Source organism: Physella acuta, unplaced genomic scaffold (genome assembly GCF_028476545.2).
Source record: "Physella acuta isolate Inbredline_101_S28 unplaced genomic scaffold, ASM2847654v3 ptg000008l, whole genome shotgun sequence".
Classification (NCBI taxonomy): domain Eukaryota; kingdom Metazoa; phylum Mollusca; class Gastropoda; family Physidae; genus Physella; species Physella acuta.
Window position 1 is genome coordinate 119,652 of NW_026731528.1, and position 22,507 is coordinate 142,158.

The 22,507-nt window shown below is 38.3% G+C and overlaps 1 protein-coding gene across 1 annotated transcript in view; it reads right to left on the reverse strand.

The window, feature by feature from the left end:
• Nucleotides 1–22,507, reverse strand: part of LOC131952656 (proto-oncogene tyrosine-protein kinase receptor Ret) — a 116,812-nt gene that overhangs the window by 70,373 nt on the left and 23,932 nt on the right. The window contains exons 3-4 of the mRNA XM_059315454.1: nt 14,726–14,962; nt 8,132–8,416 (exon numbers count right to left, since the gene is read on the reverse strand). Coding sequence (XP_059171437.1) covers nt 8,132–8,416; nt 14,726–14,962 — 522 coding nt within the window. The remainder of the gene's footprint in view (nt 1–8,131; nt 8,417–14,725; nt 14,963–22,507) is intronic.

Genomic DNA, 22,507 nt, shown 5'->3' on the forward strand with positions numbered 1-22,507 from the left:
GCCCCTGGAACACTGTAGGGAACCACTTGCTGAGCACCCCTAGTGTACTAGCTGAACGCCCCTGGAGCAATGTAGGGCGCCACTTGATCAGCGTCCCTGGAATACTGTAGGGCGCCATTTGCTGAGCACCCCTGGTGTACTAGCTGAACGCCCCTGGAGCAATGTAGGGCGCCACTTGATCAGCGTCCCTGGAATACTGTAGGGCGCCATTTGCTGAGCACCCCTGGTGTACTAGCTGAACGCCCCTGGAGCAATGTAGGGCGCCACTTGATCAGCGTCCCTGGAATACTGTAGGGCGCCATTTGCTGAGCACCCCTGGTGTACTAGCTGAACGCCCCTGGAGCAATGTAGGGCGCCACTTGATCAGCGTCCCTGGAATACTGTAGGGCGCCATTTGCTGAGCACCCCTGGTGTACTAGCTGAACGCCCCTGGAGCAATGTAGGGCGCCACTTGATCAGCGTCCCTGGAACACTGTAAGGCGCCACATGCTGAGCACCTCTGGAGCACTTAACGATGCCAATGGGCCTCTGGCGCCACTGGCTGGGTGCCTCTAGCTGGGCACCACTAGCTGAGCGCCACTGGCTCATCGCGGACTAACAAACTGCGCCATTGAAATACGCAATACCTTTGTACTATTACATCCTAAAGGTCAATAAACCACTGGATCTTGATCACGCTAACCAGCTATACCGTGTCGTTGTGAGACTGAGACATCCTGTTGTCTTCAAAGTCTACAAAAACAAGACCACAAAAAAAATCTCAGAAAGAAAAAACAGTCAAACGGCATTGTGAGGGGAGAAATCAGACATAACATTTTTTTTTTCATCTCTTATCTTTTGCTGACCGGAAGTTTGTTCCCCATCAACCGCCCCCCCCCCCCCCCCCTCAACTCTAGACCATTAGCGGCCCACAAAAATATCATTACTTTAGCTATTGAGTCTTGACTAGCAATTTTCCCCGGTAATTTACGGTCAAACAAATTTAGCCCTACCCGTATTTTGAAGGTTTAAAAATTTAAATGTGATTGTCTTCGTTAAGGTAAAAAATAAAGTTGAATTGCTTTAGGTAAGTGAATTTAGTTTGAGTTGCTTGTATGTGGTTTGTTGTGGATAGGTGTGTGGTGTAGTATGTCCTGAATTTGTTTTTTTTTTTCTTTTTTTTTTTTAGTATTTTGTCTTGAATTGTTTTTTTTTTTTAGTATTTTGTCTTGAATTTTTTTTTCTTTTAATTTTTTTTAAAATACTTCTATTTTTAATAATGAAACTAATATAATAACATAAATCACATTTCGAAAACCACAAAGTTTACAGCGTAAATAACGCGAAGGGGTTTATAATACGAGTATATGGGCTTTTTGGAGCATTTGTTTACAGTCTGTGAGTTAATCTTTTTTTTTTTAAATACTTTTATTTGCAATTAAAACAAGTACATCAACATCAAATTCTTTAACAATTTTGAACACCAAATGAAAACGAAAGGTTTTTCAAATGTACATAATGAAAATTTACATGATGTCACGTATTTGATTATAAAAAATTGCAAAGGATGACAGTAAAAGGGGTGAAGGTCAAATGAAAGTGTAAGAAGTCTGGGTGGGGGAGAGGAAAGGAAATTTTTCAGAGAGGGTCAATGGGACAGTGAAGCATTTTCTATTTTTGTCTTGAAGACTGAGAAAAATGTACACGTACGCAAGACTCCTGTGGAATATATAAATCAAATACTACTCTATTTTCTTCACACTTTTAGTCCATTTGATTACTGTTCTCTAGCCATCACTGTCCTCTTGTTTTTATACTGCTGTCCTGTTGTTGGTGTTGTATTAGCGTTGTCCTACTGGCAGAGTTGTCCTACTGTTAGTGTTGTCCTATTTTAACACTGTTCTACTACTGTTAGTGCTTTTAACCTAGTAGTACTGTCCTTCTGTAACTGTTAATGTAGTTACTTCCCTTTACTACAGCCCTACATTACTCAAAACAAGTTCCAACCCAATAACTCTCCGATCACTAGTGCAGAATTGAAGCGCGGTTTCAGATCATATCTTACAGTCAATATCTTAACAATGAATGTTTCCAATAATTGAATAGAGTACACAACGTTTTCTGATGTAAAAAAATTATGATAATCGATAATCAATTTTTTATGTTAAAAAATGGCTTCAGAAGTGTGTTTGTCATGTGTCGCAGTCATTAATCATTGAGCGTGAGTTTGTTACGGTCATTAATCTTTCACAGCAGATGTGTTTGTTTTTAAAACAAAGCTGGGCACATCATTAATGTGCCTTAATGGTTGTCATGAAACTAGGGCAGTTGCACGAAGCGCCGTTAGAGGAATGCAATAGCTCCATATATATATATATATATATATATATATATATATATATATATATATATATATATATATATATATATATATATATATATATATATATATATATATATATATATATATATACCGAGAGAGAGAGAGAGAGAGAGAGAGAGAGAGAGAGAGAGAGAGAGTAATGGCGCCTCCGTTCATCAGCGAGCCATAAAATATTTGTAGAACGACGTCATTGACACATTGACATACTGTAAATATTTAAAGCCTTCCTGGCAGACCATTGTGCAGATGAAGTAGAGTTCGCCTGCTTGTATAAAGGGATAGTGTGGTCATTACATTACCAAGCATTCTTCACTTTTACCCAGCGTGGGCCAGGTACCCAGCGGAGTTGGGAGGTCCCAGATCCAAATGCGATATTTATCGACGGCTGTCAAATTTGTACACAAGACATTTGGCCGAATTTTTGTCTACAAAAGACAAACACAAACTTGAATATTGTTGTGCAATATTTGTATATCGCGCATTTTTTCTAGAATGTAAGCACAGTTTCTTTCTTCGTTTTTATTGCTTTTCCCTTTCAACATTCAAATTGGATTTCAAGCTAGCTTCGACCGACTTCGGTGAAAATATTTGAAAATTTAAAACAAATATTTAGTTATTTTTTAGATGGCTTATCAATTGTGTATTTTTCAAAAAAAGATACTCCTTTCTAATACTAAGTAAATAGAAATCGAGTATTGAATGTTATAAATAAGGTTTTACTGACATTTTACTCCATTGCGACATGCTGTACATTTTTGTACACAAGACATAATTTGCTTAATACATGACAGACGGAGAGACAATCCACTAATATACTATGTCAGGACACCCACACATCATTATCCTTGCATGGAATTATTTTTTTAATAAAAACCCCTAGGTCGTATCGAAAGGTTATATATATATATATATATATATATATATATATATATATATATATATATATATATATATATATGTATGTGTGTATGTATGTGTGTATGTATGTGTGTATGTGTGTGTAGATTCATATATATATATATTTATATTTGTGTGTGTGTATGTGTGTATGTATGTATGCATGTATGTAACGTGAGTGTGTATGAGGGGGCGGAGAAAATGATCCCTCCCTGTGTGTGGTCCCCACAACAATCAAGTCAATGCTGACGACAACAGCCATTGAAGCCAGAAAAAAAGGGACATTCCATCCCTCTCCGGGAGGACATGATGAAGTCATTCCATATCTCGTTTACCTCTGAATGAGCGGCTAACCTGATCTGTGTCTGCTCCACGTCTGCTACCGCTACAAAGGGCGAAACGAGTTCTAGCGGGCTCGACAGACTCCAGGCCTAATGGAATCTTTTCACCAGAGATCCGTTCTGATGTTCCGTACGTCAGACGTAGCGGCAACCAAAAGTTGGGACTGACAAAGAAGTCATTAAATGACGGGTAATTACCACGTGATGTAATGTTTAGCAGACGACAAATTGACCTTGATGTTTTGGAGGATGAAAGGAGTTGAAGTAGGCAGTGAAGCTGACACGTTTGTGTCTACGCTGGGATTTGAACTCGGATCTCGTCAAGTTTATTAGAGAGGACACCATTAAGTAGCGGGAAATGTTGGATCTCTGCGTGGGTTAATGTGGCCGAATGTTGGCGGAGAGAAGATGGAATTAGATTCAAAGCTCATTAACTTCTCAGGACTAATTAGGCGGATTAATACTTTGGTGACTTTTGTAAAGAACGTTGTAGTTAGCTGGTTAAAATACAACAGTGTTGTCTTTGTTTTGTTTAAAGATAGCACTCTTGTAGATGACGTTAGCAAACCGGAGTCTAGATCTAGGGAATATGGCTAGTCGTAGGCCATCTGTGGTGAGTACAAATAGTTTATGAAATAACATTTACTTTATTATCACACACTTATAGATCAAAATACGCCCGTCTTCTACTATGGCTAACCCCCAACTAACTTCACTGCTGCCTCCTACGTCATCGGTACATTGTCGCATCATGCTCACGTCACACTCACGCCACAAATATTTTATTAAACACGCGCACAATACTCTTGCACCAAATCGTCTACCGTCAAGTTCATACTGACATAAGTAACCTCTACTAGTCTAGTATATCTACGCTATGACAGTAGCGATCTGTGGTGACTATAGCTAATCGTAGCCTAGCACCAGTTACTATGGCTACTCGTAGACTACACTGGAGTATCGCGCTAGCCCAACCCTCTAGCACTACTTTCTGTAGCCTCTGGATACCCAGAGTCCAGCACAGAAAAGTCAACAGCCTTCGTGTGACTGTCAGCAAAACCTTTATCTATCCAGGAAGTTACCAGCTCAGACCGTAAATTTAATCTACGTCTCTACGTATCTCCCCCCCCCCCCCATGGTCCCCCCCCCCATCCGCCACCCCCACCCCTCACACATCTCGTGTTCTCTCTAACGAGCTGACGTTCGTCTCCCCCGGGACATCTGATGAACGAAATCTGTCTGAGCACTGAGACAGCAGCACGAAGTCTGTCTGCACAAGCGACGGAGGCCCTAAGGTCAGAAAACACATTTGAAAAGAACAATCTGACAAGCTGTTCTTGTTTATGTTGGAAAAACTGGCCAGTCGTTCGCTGTAGTATAAAAACAATAAGATTGTGATAGAGTCTATGCAAATGACCATAGAGTCTATGGAACTGACCATAGAATCTGTGGAACTGACCATAGAATATGTGGAACTGACCATAGAATATGTGGAACTGACCATAGAATCTGTGGAACTGATCATAGAATCTATGAACTGACCATAGAATCTATTGAACTGACCATAGAATCTGTGGAACTGACCATAGAATATGTGGAACTGACCATATAATCTGTGGAACTGACCATAGAATCTGTGGAACTGACCATATAATCTGTGGAACTGACCATAGGATATGTGGAACTGGCCATAGAATATGTGAAACTGGCCATAGAATATGTGGAACTGGCCATAGAATCTATGGAACTGACCATAGAATATATGGAACTGACCATAGAATCTAAGGAACTGACCATCGAATCTATGGAACTGACCATACAATCTATGGAACTGACCATATGATATGTGGAGCTAACCATAGAATCTATAGAACTGACCATAAAGTCTATCTCGAACCATACAGAACTGACTATTAAACTTAATGAACTGACCATAGAATCAATTGAAATGACTGTATAATCTATGGAACTGATAATAAAACGAATTGAACTGGCCAAAACAACTATGGAACTGACCATAGAATCTATGAGTCTGACCATAGAATCTATGAGTCTGACCATAGAATCTATGAGTCTGACCATCACATCTACAGTACTATCAACTGATATTTACTGATCCTAAAATAATAATATACCGAACTGACTATAAAATCTACTGAACACCATGGACTCTAGAGAAGTGACCAAGCAAAAACAAGAGAATCAGCCTGAGGTGAAGTGGGCTCCATCAGACAAGACAAAAACACGCCATCTAAAGTGCTGGACCAATTAGGGAGATGATCCCGGCACTTCCAGACCAACAACGATTGGTCAGTCTGGGTCTGGGAGACCTTGCAGGGAAAACGTCTGGCAGACGCTAATTAATCCAATCAATTTAATGTACATGCAAAGTGACTTAGCCCCCGCATTGTTAATCCATTGGTGGAGCAGTATTGAAGGAGTGGTGGATGACGGGTGGATCAGCGGTGGAGCAGCGGTGGAGCAGCGGTGGTAGCAGTGATGAAGGAGTGGTGGAGCAGTGGTGGATTAAGAGTAGGTGCGACAAATTTTTTAATTTTTTTTTTCAATTTTTTACTTTCTTTAGTGAGATGGAATAATTTTGTTGAAGGATTTTTCAAGGATCTCATTAAAAACTTATTAAAAATTTGAAATAATGTTTGAAAAATATTAATAATAAATCATTAATAAATTGTAATTATCTGACATTGATCTCATTAATTGCAAATCCATACGTGTATTTATTTATCTCACTTTCAAAAACAAAAACAAATAGTATTATGTTTGTCGAGGTTTTTTTTAGATATAAAATAAAAATAATTGTGCATACAATTCTGATGTAAACACAATTGTCTAGTGATTTGTTATTTTAGGAGTTTCGGTTTTGTCCAGTATTGCAAACTAATTAATTAAATGAACACCATAATACTCAAGGGAGATAATAATAAAACCTTGAACACCATTAATCCGACATTCATAAATAACAAATTAGCGAATTTTAATTAATACATTTTTTAAAAATTGCATCTTTCTTCAAGATTTTTGTAGTACTTAGTTATTCATTATCCATTCCCGGACCTAACGGAACAATTCTGGCGAAGCAGTAGAATTACGTCCAAAGTTATTGAACCTCGCTGTTTTAATAGACCATTACTTTGGTAGCTAAATGTTGAGAGAAAATTATCCTATCCCAGTGTTCAATAATGAAGGGCTGGGAGTTCTGGAGGAACACAATGGATTTGCATTGAAACATGTTTGTGCAAAACTGTAAATCTATTTTGTGAAGCAAATCTGATTGAACGTTATCATGCACGTGCGCAGGCACACACGTATATATATATATATATATATATATATATATATATATATATATATATATATATATATATATATATATATATATATATATACACGTGACCTGGAAGAACACACCAAGAAAATTGGATACACCTGGGGACAGCTGTGGAACCTAACCAAGGACAGAGACGCCTGGAAAGCTCTTGTCAGCGCCCTATGTCCCAGGAGGAGCGACAGGCTAACCTCTTCTAATCTCAGATATCGACCTATTCAACTTCTATATACTAGAAGTACACACGTACTATGTCTAATAGAGGTCTATTCGAATAGCACAAGGTCATATCATTAGACATGATTAAAGCCTAGAATAAGAATTCGGCTTAGGGTTGGGTCGGGCTGATGACGCGAATGTCGTGGGTTCGATCCCAAATACTGGCCACCAGTCGTTACGTCTGGGTTGTATTCAATGCAGAAAATGTTCAATACTTTATTTGTTCTCATCTTTACACATTACACATCAGCCATCGTCCCTAGCCGCTACCAACTAAAAGCCCCTTACAGTCGTTCACTTCAGCTTTTGTACCCGCACTCGACCTTGGGATAACAATGCATAAACACCCCGGGATTGACTCACACAAGCCTCTCCCGTACGTTTTGGACTATTCTAACCTATTCTAATCTAACAGTCAGCTCTCAATTTTGGTCAATGGATATAAATCCTAACACATAACATAACCCTTGCGGATATGTAAAAAAAATCAATACTTAGAATTGGGCGCAAACTAAAACACCCCAAAACATCGGGAAGTAGAACAAATATACAACAACAAACTCATTTCACAAAGGTCATGTGTCATTTAATGGACGTAACGTGCGCTTTTATGGTCAACAACACATCCACGCGCATGCGTCTTGGGCTGAAATCTATTATTCAACAGACGGGAGAGATAATGCAAGCATAAATATACAGTATACACAGTAATTGTCCCCCTTGGCTGCATGGGTGGTGTCACAAGGACGGATGTTTTAGCTTTGGTGTAAGTTGTGGTGATGGAGAGTAACCATGGAAACAAAAAACCAGTGAAACATCAACTTTAGACAGATCAAACCATGCAACAAAAGTTGTGAATTGGTTGTAAGTTGAGTCAAACATCAACTTGAACCAGATCAAACCAAGCAACAAAAGTAGTGACATATATTTATATATATATAGGGAAAGATCAGAAGCTGTACTCACCAGCCTCTAGGGTGATCCCGACCCCTACGGGCGCCACGGGGAGCCAGTGGTTAGCCAAGGTGTCGAGGATGGCTCCCGTCCCCGAGTTCTCTATGACGTCATACGCCAGGTCATCATCCTGGGGGCAGAGGTCATCCAGGGCGTTGTCCGAGGTGTTCCAGCCCCCCAGGGTGGGCTGGTCACGTGACGGCAGCAGCCAGATCTGGGTCTGGGTCAGCGGTCTGTAGTACTCCAGTGTGTCCACGGCATGCTTACACAGCAGTTTTAGTGTATAGTTCCTCTTTTCTGTGAATGGTCAATGAAGTTTACTTTGCTTAACACGTTAGATATATATATATATATATATATATATATATATATATATATATATATATATATATATATGTATATATATACATATATATATATATATACATATATATATATATACATATATATATATATATATATATATATATATATATATATATATATATATATATATATATATATATATATATATATATATATATATACACACACATATATATATATATATATGTGTGTATATATATATATATATATATATATATATATATATATATATATATATATATATATATATATATATATATATATATATGTATGTATATATATACATATATATATATATATATATATATATATATATATATATATATATATATATATTTATAATTTGGAAGTATGAATATATCTTTGCTTCATTTTAAGGGGGATAATATTAAAATAATATTTTACAATAACATAAAACTATTTGTTTATTTAATTCTTTACTGTAAGATATTTCAAGACATAGTTAATAAGGCGGTCACGTCTCTATTCTGTGAAAACAAGAGCTGGCTATTGCACTGAAAAAGACGTCAATATTTGACCTTTGCGTACGGACAACTTAATAACTTCAATATTGACAGTTTGCAGTTTGTCAATACTGGGGTGTTAAATTTTACCTCTTAGAACAAAAAAAAAACCTAACCCTGGTACGTATATGGAAGACCCCGAATCAAACTTCACCTAGACCTATATTTTCTTAACAAAACATGGAGTTCCAACAGGTTATTAACTATAACTACCATACCACCCCTTCCCCCTACCCCAGTCTGTGACGGACAAACCAGCTCTCCCTAGGGAAGCTAAGTCTGAAACCTGCAGACGAACCATTAGTCGAACCGTCGCGTCACCGTGGTTAAACCGGATGTAGACACTGACTTAATTCTCGACGCGCCAAAAGTTGAAAGTATCAAGGAAAAAATTAGGAATTCAAAACAATAATAAACAGATGTAATGAAAAAGCACAACTAATTTAAGATGAGAGTTAATTAGTCTAGCATGTTCAACTAAAGCTGAAGTTAATTTTAAAAACTTGGATTTTCCTGAAAGAAATTGTGTCAACATAGTGTTCTACTTTGTCGTAACAAGGTAGGTAACCTACAGCCGTCCAAGTATCAAAGACGGGAGACAACTCAAGGGTTTCTGTCTGATATTCCACCCACACCCAGAGACAGTTTAAAAAAATTCCATTACCCTGCACTTCGATAAGGACGACAGTGAAACCCTAAATAAATGCAATTGACGATGATGAATATTTTCATTTTCGATGCAGAGGAGTAGCGACCCTTCCCAGCGCCCGGGGATAAACTTTTCGATTTGCACCCCCCCCCTCAAGATTTCGATGTGCACCCCCCCTCAAACTTTCCATTTGCACCCCCTCAAGATTTCGATTTGCACCCCCCCCCCCTCAAACTTTCGATTTGCACCCCCTTCAACCTTTCAATTTATTTTTCCAACCCATTTTGGCGCCCCCTAAGGTCGGCGCCCGGAGACATATGCCACCCCCCTCGCTAAGCTACTGTTTGGATGGGGGGGGGGGGTTAAAGTCGTAAGCTTATTGGATTTTAGTAGATTACAAGGGGATAACGCTGAGTTAAGAAATTATGTTTTTCACACTTTGAAAATTACCATTTTTCCTCGGTACATGAGAGGATGAATTTTTTTTTTTTGAAGTCGGTATAGCTAAAAGTAGAGGTCAAGGTAGAGCTCAAGGTAAAGCTCAAAGTAGAGGTCAGGTAGAAGTCTATGTAGAGTTCAAGGTAAAGCTCAATGTCAAGTTAGATCTCAAACACATAGATAAAGTCAATATGATGCCTGGCCTCTGAGTTCCAGACTACAGTTCTTTGCTTGTTGTGTTTTTCTTTAGTGGGTGCGGTTGTTGTTTTTATTTATTTGCTACACGATTTGTACTTTATCATTGTAATTTACACCGTTAAATTAAATACGGACACTTTCTGCTCAGATTCTAATCAATGTTTTACAGGCAGGACCAATAGAGACAACCATGTCAAGAAATTGAAGAGAAAATGTATTTAACACTATTTGAAAATACTTTTTTCCCCTCATTAGCCAGCTTAATCTTTACTTTTACAAGTATGACGAAATAATTACAAGTATGGTAAAATAATTTATCAATAATTATTGTGGGACGGAGTGGTCTAGCGGTAGAGAGCTGGACTGCTAACCCGTTAGTCTCGAGTTCGAATCCGAGTTCAAGTCAGTAGACAGTCCCTGAGTCCACCCAACTCTGATGGGTACCTAACTCCTGTCAGGGAAAGTAAAGGCGGCTGGGCATAGTGCTGACCACACTATCTCTTCATATACCTAGGTAGGTGTGGAATATTTGGGAGAGAGCAAGCAGCCCTTTTAAAAAAAATATCTATCATGCATGTTTATATGCTGACCCGAAAGTCTCAAGTAAAGGCGGCTGGGCATAGTGCTGACCACACTATCTCTTCATATACCTAGGTCACAGAAACAAGTGAACTCTACTTCACTTGCCCCATAGACCGTCAGGTTTGAAAGGGAAACTTTTTTCATGGTGAAATAATTTATCAATAATTTTTCATTAGTTAACGCCGATACCCACACTTTGAGCAATCAAATTAAGCTTATGGTTAGAATGTGGTAAAGGTTTACGAAAATGGGAGAGGATCAACTATAGGTGAAAAATATTTTCTTCAGGATATCGCTATTGGCGATACAAGATTTACGAGAATTTAATTCTAGCTAATGGATTAATTAATACCGGCGAACCGCCATGAAAAGAAAAAGTAAAAGTTGATTTTGGTTGTCCAAATGTGTTTATATCACCGGTTGGGCAGCGACACCTAGGGTAAAATCAATACGCAATAAATTCTATTTTCATCCAGACATTTTTCCCGCTTTCATCTCGACTTCCGCTCGGCGCGAGTAGCGTCCCCTGTCTGAAATGGACCAATGAAAACATCGGAGAACGAGTGACAGCCTGCTTGCGCGTGCGTCCATTCATCACGTGAACAAATGGCCGCCATTGTCAGGTGTCAGTATTAGCATAGCATGGGTGTCCGTTATACGCTCCTGTTTCAAGGTCACTGGTCAATGTCGGCTGTTACTGCTGGTGGATATTTGACCTAGTGACGGTGACATAAATGACCTTCAATGGTGACCTAAACAACCTTGCATGGTGAAACAGATGACTTAGTATGGTGGCCCAAGCTGCTTAATACCGGAGCTAATATGTTACGTTGTTAAGCCATGAGAAGTCTTAGGTTTCTTTTTATATTATATTTTCATATATTGGTAATTTTTATATATGGGTAAATTTTACAAATGGGTAATTATTATAAATGTGTAATTTTTACACGTGGGTAATTTCAATACATGGGTAAGTTGTTTTATGGGTAATTTTTATGCATAGGTAATTTTTATATATGGGTAATTTTTATAAAGTAAAGATTCCTCTTTCGACCTAACGATCCATTGGGCAGATGAAGTGGAATTTATGTTTCTTGACCTCGGCATATGAAGCGATAATGTGGTCAGCACTTTGCCCTGCCGCCTTTACTTTCCATATAGTGAGTTAGATACCAATTGACGTTCCACTGAACTGAACCCGATTCGAACTCGAGACTTTTCGGGTTAGCAGTCTTGAGCTCCACCGCTAGGCCACGCCGTAATTTTTATACATAGGTAACTGTTATATGAAGAATTCCTATTTTGTATCAACCTAATTTGTTTTCTATCTTGTAAATATAGTTCACTTTGAGTACATCTTAAAGCTGCTGAAAAGTCACATGAAATGTCAGCTGACATGTCCCACTTGACGTCATGACATGGCGGAAATTGCCACATCCCTCAGAATTTAAAAACGCCCTCGACAAGTTGGAGTGAACTACTTGTCCCCTGTGTTCAAATTTTCCCATGTTTTCAATATTTTCCTGAGCGATCTTCAACCCCCGGAGTTAGCTTTGTACGTGGGGGGAGATCTCGTCTAAACAAATCCACACACTACTCAAAAACAATAAACTTTCTGATGTTTGTTAAAAAAAACATATTACAAGCGTAGAACAAGTAGGAATACTTGTAAACGACAAGTATACACTTCATTTCTTGAATTTAGAAAATTTTTGTTGAAGTTTCGAAATTGCAAAAACGTTAATTTTTTTAGTTAGTACGGCGGGTGGGGGGGGGGGGGGTTGGAATCATCTATATATATAATTCTCTTCTGGGAGACGCTAGAAAACAAGCTGCAAGCGCATCCTTGCAGTCCCCTCTCTTTCTCTCTATCACTATCACTACCACCCCCACCCCACATTGTCTGGTGAGTTGTGGTCACACTAAATGTTTACAAATCGTAGAGCCGGGTTTAGTGACGGCTATTAGGGGCAGATAATTTAGTTTGAAACGATTTTAAACTTACAGGAGGTAACTAAGAGGAGGCTGCTTTCACGGGGGGGGGGGGGGTGTAGGGTAAGGGTTAGGGGAAGGAGGGGGGGGTAGTGTTTTAAAGCAAATATTTTCAGTGGCAACATTGGTACTGTCGAATTCACAAATTATAAATTACTGAAAAGTATAAAATAAAACAACTAAATAGCGGCGTATGATACGCCGCGGGTCGGCTCGTACTTAATAATACGCCCCCACCGTGAGATTACTTATAAATTTATTTTGTTCCTTATATACTTTTAAAAGAGATCTAACTTGTTGAATCTTCCAAGCACCCCAACACTTCTCCATAAATGTATAATTTTAAACCGCAGTGATCGCCCCTAACCTAGTAGTCCGTAAGGAGAAACATTGGGAAAGGTAATTGTATTAGGACGAAAAGAAATTGATTTGTTTAAACTTTTAGAAAAGAGATTCTATTATTTATTAGGCTGCATGGTTTGAATTTGGGACTGCCGAAAGTTTAAATTGTAGCCTCGGGGAATAAAAATCTCTTGCACTTTCTAATAGGGTGTTTTTGTTTTTATAAAAAAAACAAAAAAAAAAACAAAAAACTATGTACTTGTTAAAGATACAACTTGTTAAAATGGAAATATAAAAACGAACAAAAATAAAGGGGAAGAAAAACATTTACTTTTATATTTGTTATCCCAAAGTTGTAAATATATTTATGTATGTATATGTGGTTTTAACATCTTTAGATGTAACGAGATGTGTTGTAGATGATCCAGTACATACAATGACTATTGTCAAGGATGCGTCTTATTTATCTTAGCTCATGACATAATCATTAGCGTTAAAATAGACACTGATGTTCATTTGATATAATGAATGAAATGTTAAGTGTATTATTTCCTTTTTTTCTGAGAAACATCTGATTAATTGTTTTGATATTTCAGTCAATCAAGAATCCCATAAACCCTGGGGTGGGGGATGAGGGGGGGGGGGTTGTAGTGGCACCAGAGCTGACTTTTAAACAATTTTTATGCTTAGTCTTCAATGGACAGCCCAGTCAATTCCTTAATGTCCTCTATCAAATGGATGCCGACTGAGCCGGTCTTCAAATACCGTCTGTCGTGCTATTGTCTATGTAGGTGTGGAAGATTTCGGAGAGAGCAAGCAGCCCCTTTAAAAAATATGTATCATGCATATTCATATGCTGACCCGAAAGTCTCAAGTTTGAATTTCGACTCCAAGTCTGTAGATGTGCTCAAGAAGCTCAACTTAAGGAAAAAAACAGAAGTAAAATGTTTTTTTTTCTAGTTCGGATCCCAGGAGTCTGTAGGACGTCCCTGACGACACTATTCCCCCCCCCCTCCATGCTGAGGTCATTTAAACAAATGAAATTTATTTCATCTGCCCCATATGACTTGGGCTCGAACGGGAAAAGATATTATATATATATATATATATATATATATATATATATATATATATATATATATATATATATATATATATATATATATATATATATATATACATATATATACATATATATGTATATATATATATATATATATATATATATATATATATATATATATATATATATATATATACATATATATACATATATATGTATATATACACATATAAAGATGTTATTTAAATCTTTTTATTCCAATGACCTTCTGCCCGTGATTTGTCTAGCCAACAAAATTTTCCTGTGGTTTTTCCTATGAAACATTCTATGTGATTATCCCGCCCCAATACTCTCTAACCCACGTTTACTACGTTTTTGCTTACCCCCCCCCCTCCACCATTAGCTGCAGCCCCGACCCCCGGGGCATATTTCTGTCACAAACAACGTCCTACCTGTCAGCTGGAAAGTTCCAGAATGTATCCTCAGGTGGACGGACCTGTCTGCGAGTGTAGCGATGACGTCACCGGCGTCTGGATCCACGACCGGAAACGTGTGCCGCACGTCACACCCGATGACGTAGCTGTCGATTGTGTTCACAGCCACGACAACTCCGTCAGAAGGGGGAGAACTCGGAATGTAAAAATTGTAGTTTCTCTTTGGAATGTACAAGCCTGCCCGAACACTTAGCGCTGAAGATGGGAAAAAAAATGTTATTAAAAATTGTGAATTTTTTGGTTATGCAAAGTGAAGAAAACGTGGGACAACACCTAACAAAAAACTATAATTAATTCTTGCGAGATACAACTTGCGAATAAAAAAATAAAGTTAACAAAAACTACAAAATTTCAAGTCAAAACTAACTTTTGGAGAATCAATTTAATAATTAATTCCTCCCATTGAACTCATAATAATCAAAATGCCCCCTCCATTAACTTACAAAAGATTACTTATTGTTTCTCTTATGGACCTAATCTTTATCGAAAGTAAAACATAAAGGGCACAACCGAGAATTAATTAAATAAACACCAACACAATGTCATCTCAAAGTTCATAAAAAAGTGCATCAACATAGGATATATAGGTTACCCATGGGTCGTTTGTTTACATACCACCAGATGATGGCCTTAAATGATAACAAGAATCCAACCAGATAACACAAACATGACGAAGGATTTAAGTTAATAAAAACTTGAAAAAAAAAAACAACAACCTAAAACAGTATCGCTAAGAAAGAACTGGAATGTCATGCACAAGGGAGGAGGGGGGGGGGGGAGGGAGGAAAAACGAAGTCCGAAAAAATCTGGGGAGATCTGTCAAAAGGAAGATGGGTCAAGCAGGATAGACGTGGCTGTAACTAACGAGAATATCAGTCGCGTTGGTCAAGTTTAGCTTGGACCTTTTGCCAAACTGCAAGTCTAACACAAGAAACGTCACACATTTTAAAACGATACTTTTATACGGAGCTTAACTCACGGAGCTTTACTCACGGAGCTTAACTCACGGGGCTTAACTCACGGGGCTTAACTCACGTGGCTTAACTCACGGGGCTTAACTCACGGGGCTTAACTCACGGGGCTTAACTCACGGGGCTTAACTCACGGGGCTTAACTCACGGGGCTTAACTCACGGGGCTTAACTCACGGGGCTTAACTCACGGGGCTTAACTCACGGGGCTTAACTCACGGGGCTTAACTCAAGGGGCTTAACTCACGGAGCTAACTCACGGAGCTTTACTCACGGAGCTTTACTCACGTAGCTTAACTCGCGGAGCTTAGCTCTATAGGGCTGGTAAGGAGGTCAATGAAACCTGCATGAGCCATAGAACTAGTTAGTGACCTACTTACCCGCCCTATTATCCCAAACCTTTCCCTGACATTTAACCTTAACTTAAATTTTACTGTAACTGGGGATTCCAATTTTACAAGTGTTATGGTAGGGTTAATCGATAAGAACCAGACCAACCAAAGAAGCTCTAGATAGACTGCTCTACTCTAATACAATTAATTCAATATTTAAATGCTATAAACTGAATAACCTTAGCCTGCAGTGGCGTAGCGAGGTCGGGTGTCACCCGGTGCGGCACATAATCGTGTGTGTGTGTACCCCCACCCCCCAGAGGCGTAGCGACTCTTCCCGGGAACAAAATTTCAATTTTCGATTTGCATCCCCCCCCCCCCCCCTCAAACTTTCGATTTGCACCCCCCCCCCCTCGAACTTACGATTTACACCCCCCCCCCCTCAAACTTTCGATTTGCACCCCCCCCCCCCTCAATTTTTTCTCTATATATTTTACTATTTTTTGCCTTGGTATCACCCCCCCCCCCCTAAATGGTGTCCGCACCCCCCGCCCCCCCCCCCCCCTCGCTACGCCTCAGGCCTATAGTACTCTACCCTATTTTAATTAATTCAATATTAAATGCTATAAACTGAATAACCTTAGCCTAGAGTACTCTACCCTATTTTATTAATTCAATATTAAATGCTATAAACTGAATAACCTGCTCTGCGACTGAAATAAAAACCAATTATACCCGCGGCCTTTACACTTTAACACAGAGATATTGTATACGTATGTGACTAAAGTACATTGTCTTTGATCTCCGTGCTTTGATTTGTTTCAGGCTTTGTTAAGTTTATTATTGCAGAGGAGGTGTTGTATTTGTGTGAGTGTGTCTGTATGTTTGTTTCCGTGTGTGTGTGTGTGTGTGTTGTGACCGTGTCACTGTGTGTACGTGTATGTGCGTTGGTGTGCTGTCAGTAAGTGCGTGTGTTTGTGTTTGCGTGTACGTGTGTCTGTGTGTTTGCTATACACAACGGTTACCTACCAGAGACTACACCTAAAACGACATTTTCAATTTTGGTAGTCCGGAGAATCCCCTTCCTACCCCCTCCCTCTTACATTAGAAAAAAACTTGAACAGTTTGTCATTTTAGCACAATCATCAACTTTCTTTTGAACACCAAACTTCAATATTGGGTAGGGTTTGTTTTGAATTGACCAACGCCAAACTTCAATATTGGGTTAGGGTTTGTTTTGAACTGACCAACGCCAAACTTCAATATTGGGTTAGAGTTTGTTTTGAATTGACCAACGCCAAACTTCAATATTGTGTTAGGGTTTGTTTTGAATTGACCAACGCCAAACTTCAATATTGGGTTAGGCTTTGTTTTGAATTTACCTCAATGTCAAATTTCAATATTGAGTTAGGGTTTGGTCATGTTTGAGTTAGTCTCTGCCATTTTGTATTGTTTAAAAACTAATGGGTATCCAAGAATATGATTACACAGTTAAATATATCGGTATTCCTTTGAGTCTTTATTAATCATTCCCGTTCTAATTAAATTCAAATAATTATCGTAATAATTAGACTCTATAAAAGGGCGAATAACTATGACTAAAAATGATGGTTTCGTATTAACAAAAAAACTTATTGAAATCTGTTTCCAATTAGATAACTACACCACGTGTTACTATTGTACTGTTCTGCTGAACAGCGCGAGGTTGAAAAAAAAAATGGCTCTGATGTTATCTGGTGTGTTGGATAATGAGCACAAAGCCACAACCTGTCGCACGCGCGTAAGTGAGCACTCAGCTCCTCGCGTTCATGTCGTATCTGTGGCACTATCGTCGTTTATTAAAGAGGTTTTGATAAGAGGGGTGGGGAAGGGGGGTCGTATGAGATGGTCCGTGTTTCTTACCTGCCCTTCAGCTGTTGTCGGAGTGTTCTAGAACGGTTCTGGAGCCGTAATGAGAATCTCGTGATGGCTCTTTAGTTAACGTGGGTGGGGGGAGGGGGTGGGGACAATTAGTTGCCGGGTGGGAGGGGATTAATAATGTATGGTTGTCAGGACACGCCCCGGAGCACGTGACCTTGTGGGCGGAACGGTTTGGCCATGGGGAGGTAACGTCAGCGATTTATGCACAAGATGGAAGGGGAGGGGGTGGATAGCTGGATTATATTTAGTGCATGCGGGAGTGGGGGGTAGAGGAGATGATATGCATCTGTAATATTTCACTACAGAAATATAAAGAGTGTGACTGTTCTGTTCTTTTTTTCATATTTTTTTTTCGTATTTGACTAATTGCTGATGTTAAACGTATAGCACCAACATACTAGTTCAATATTAGCTCGCACTTCTAGAAGATGAAAATTAATTTAAAGATATTAAAGAGGATATATTTTTGTGAGCGTAGTATATGCCTTTACGTGTATCAGATACAAGTCAAGTGACAAACCAATTACGACTGGTTTTTAAATCAAGTGATTTCAGATAATTGCACCCCATTAAACTTGTAAATAAAGGAATTTCTAAAACAGAAACAATATATTGAAATTGAGGAAAACGAATTTGGTGTTAACGTTTTAGTTTAGTGGAGTCACATCAAAACAGATGAATCGTCGCTAGCTTTTAAAATTTTGTTAAACAATATAATTTATGTGCTGAATAAACCGGGAGTGATCTCCCCTAAACTGTCTCGATTATTCTTATATAACACTACGGGGGATGACAACTCGGGATATAGACATGATTTTTAATCCATTTTTATTTACTTCAACTTTTTAAAACAGAATAGAATCTCGTAGAAAAAATAATTGCGCATCAAGTGAATGGCAAACAATGTGTATAATAGTGCGGAATATTATTAGTACTTAAAATAATAAATTCATAAACGTTTTTGAGAAATCGGAAATAGCGTAAATTACTACTTCCGGTCAACGGGAATTACGGAAATTTGACAGAAGGGGAGAATTCCATTCATCTATCTGAAACAGTGCTCAAGTTATGGGCTTTAGAAAAACTAAAAGTAGAATAAGTTTCACTTCCGGTTATCGGAAATCGCTGAAAAGTTAATACAGAACTACAAATATGATATAATACATAAATATGAAATCTCATCAACATAGTTGTAACGGTACTCAAGTTATCGTGTTCACAGACACACAGACACACACATACAAACAGACATAAGGACAAAATTGAAAAAACTATGTTTTTCCACCCCCGCTTAGTGTAAAACGTGGAGATCTGTGAAAATCTTTATTTCGATTTTTTCACGATTACAATATTTCCTCTATACTTCGTATACGAGAAAGTAAAAATGAAAGTTGAGAACATAAAAATGTATAATAGGCTTAAACAGTTTAAAAAAAAAAGATTTTCATGCCAAGTTATAGAAGGGTTTCATCTAACAAAAATAGGAAATATTTAATTATTATGCCAGAAATCCTTGACATTTTTTGTACATATTTCTGACAGACTCAAAATTTGGACATCCTATTTTTTTACACTTATTTAAAGACAGAATTATTGTTAAAAAATTGTCAGCTTTTTGTCATATGTTCGTGGTATATTTTTTTTTACCGTTGTTTCTTGTCCGTTTGGTGGACTCAGCCAAATGTGAATCTAAATCTTATGGATACAGGGGTCATTCTTGAATATGGTCACACTTTATTGACGATTTTTATCCCCCCCCCCCCTCCCCATCACCATCGTCAGCTAGACACCCGAAATGACCTCACGCCTAAACCTATAATCCCCCATCCCTCTCAAAATTTCCGTTTTCGGTTTTTAAAACACCGATTTCTTGAGCATATTAATCACTTTATATTACAATTTTTTTTTAATAAAAAGCTTTAAAAGTGCGAAATAACGGCTCCACTTTCTAACATTCCTTTTTAAAAATAAAAAAAAAATATTGTCACATTTTATAATCCCCACCCCCTTACCCCTCTTCACACATCATGAAATACTCACCCCCCCCCCCCCCCCCATCACCGTGGAGTGTGACATCGTTCATGGACAATAACCCAGGCGTAATATATGTGACGCTAAATCAGGATACAGCCACCAATGAAGATTATGCTGATGGATATATAGAGCTGCCGTTGGTGTCCGAAGTAATATTTTACTCAATGACAACAGAAATGTTATGTGAAGCTAAATTAGGATACAGCCATCAATGAACATTATGCTGATGGATATATAGAGCTGCCGTTGGTGTCCAAAGTAATATTTTACTCAATGACATAACCGATCATCTGGGGGCCCGTAAACGTCATGTCAATAGACGGAGGCCCCTCCATATCCTCCCCCCCCCCGCCCTTTATTTTAAAAAAAACATACGTTATACTAGTAATTTAAAAAAAATAATTTAAAGAGCGTTAGATGTTTCGAGGGCTTGATTTATTTACTTAAACAGCTTAAGAGCCTTGGAGGTTGGGGGGTGGGGGGCAGAGTTTCTTCCAGGCATCTCTTCGGGGGGTGGCGAAGCACCCCCGAAATTTTTTTACCCCCCCCCCCAAACGAAATGAAATTGATATAATTTATATAGAAAATATATGCTTGTAACAGTGTCCGCCCCCCCCCCCCCCCCCGAAGAAAGTTTACCGCCCCCCCGAAAATTTCAAGTGCCCCCCCCCCGGAGAAAAAAGTCTGGAAGAAACACTGGTGGGGGAGGGGGGGTGGCGTGGACTTTGTCCACTTTGGTTATATAGTTGTTACGCCACTGATGTTTTACTCTGTATTGAAATATCCCCAATCGTACCGGAGGAAAGATTTCTCACCATTCAATAACAGCTCTCAATCTATTACCAGTATTCAATTTTTTTTACTCCGCCGTATATTCGCTCCACAAGTTGACACGTGACCATACGTCATCTCTCGACTCGGTGACGTGGAGCGATAACAAGTCCTTTTCCCGCCACTAGCGTCGCGGTCAATGCAATCAATAACCTGATTGGTTTACCAATCCTTTCGGGACGTTTAGCGGCTGTCGAGTAGTATGACTAAATATTGATTGGTTGTTTGATCTGAAAAAAATAGCAACCCATTGGCTAGATTTCGTAAACTTTTTTTTTATCAGATTGTTTCTTCGCATTGAATATTTCAGCTAGGCACGCCATACTTAACCTACCCACAAACCTCTCCAATATTTTAGTGATTACCTTCTCTTGTTTTTTTTTTAGGTCCAAGAATCGAAGATAAATACGAAATAGGAAATCTGTTCTGGGTAAATATAGGACACTTCACCGTATCTTTGAAAGCCAAAGATTAAGATAGACGAAAATAAATCATGGCAAGAAAAAGTTTTTTCCCCTCCGTTTTCATGATTGTTTTATTTTTTTAAAGAAACGTTTAAATTTTTTAATATTTAAATAAAAAATCATCGATACTTAAAAATTTGAAATCTAATTATAAAATCTTGTCATTAACAGAAATACACTGTTTAAAAAAAAATAAACACATCAGCGAGATGGTACGGCTAAACCCCCAGCCTCGCCAAAACTTGTGGCCTTATACAGAAGTATGATATCATTCAGAAGCAAAGACATCCTAACAAGATTATGGCCCTTGGATTGGATTAGATTCTTTCCCTTGATAACCATCAACGTCATCTGTATTTGACAGCCATATGTAAGGATTCCTTTTCAGGATCTCATTTGTAGGACCTTTCTGATTTTTCTCTGTTGTAGTCTGGACCTTTTTGTCTGCTATATATATGACCTTTTTGTCTGCTTCATACATGACCTTTATGTCTGCTACATACATGACCTTTTTGTCTGCTACATACAGGACCTTTTTGTTTGCTAAATAGGGGCCTACATGACCTTTTTGTCTGCTACATACATGACCCTTTTGTCTGCTTCATACATGGTATTTGTATCTACTTCATACATGACCTTTTTGTCTGCTACATACATGACCTTTTTGTCTGCTAGATACATGACCTTTTTGTCTGCTACATACATGACCTTTTTGTCTGCTACATACATGACCTTTTTGTCTGCTACATACATGACCTTTTTGTCTGCTAGATACATGACCTTTTTGTCTGCTATATACATGACCTTTTTGTCTGCTACATACATGACCTTCCTATATAGTATGTTACAAACTGAGTTTCTCTGTTACGTAAGTGATCACTCATGTCAGTTACATATATGACCTTCATTATCTGTTACACAATGACCTTTCTTACCTGTTACACCATGACCTTTCTTACCTGTTACACAATGACCTTTATTCTATACAAAAATGTGAAGTCAATTAGATAAATGTAGAAGTAACTAGATAAAATGTGGAGTTAATTAGATACATGTGGAGTCAACTAGTAAAATGTGGAGTCAAACAGATAAAATGTGGAGTCAAAGAGATAAAATGTGGAGTCAAAGAGATAAAATGTGGAGTTAATTAGATAAACTGTGGAGTCAAAGAGATAAAATGTGGAGTCAA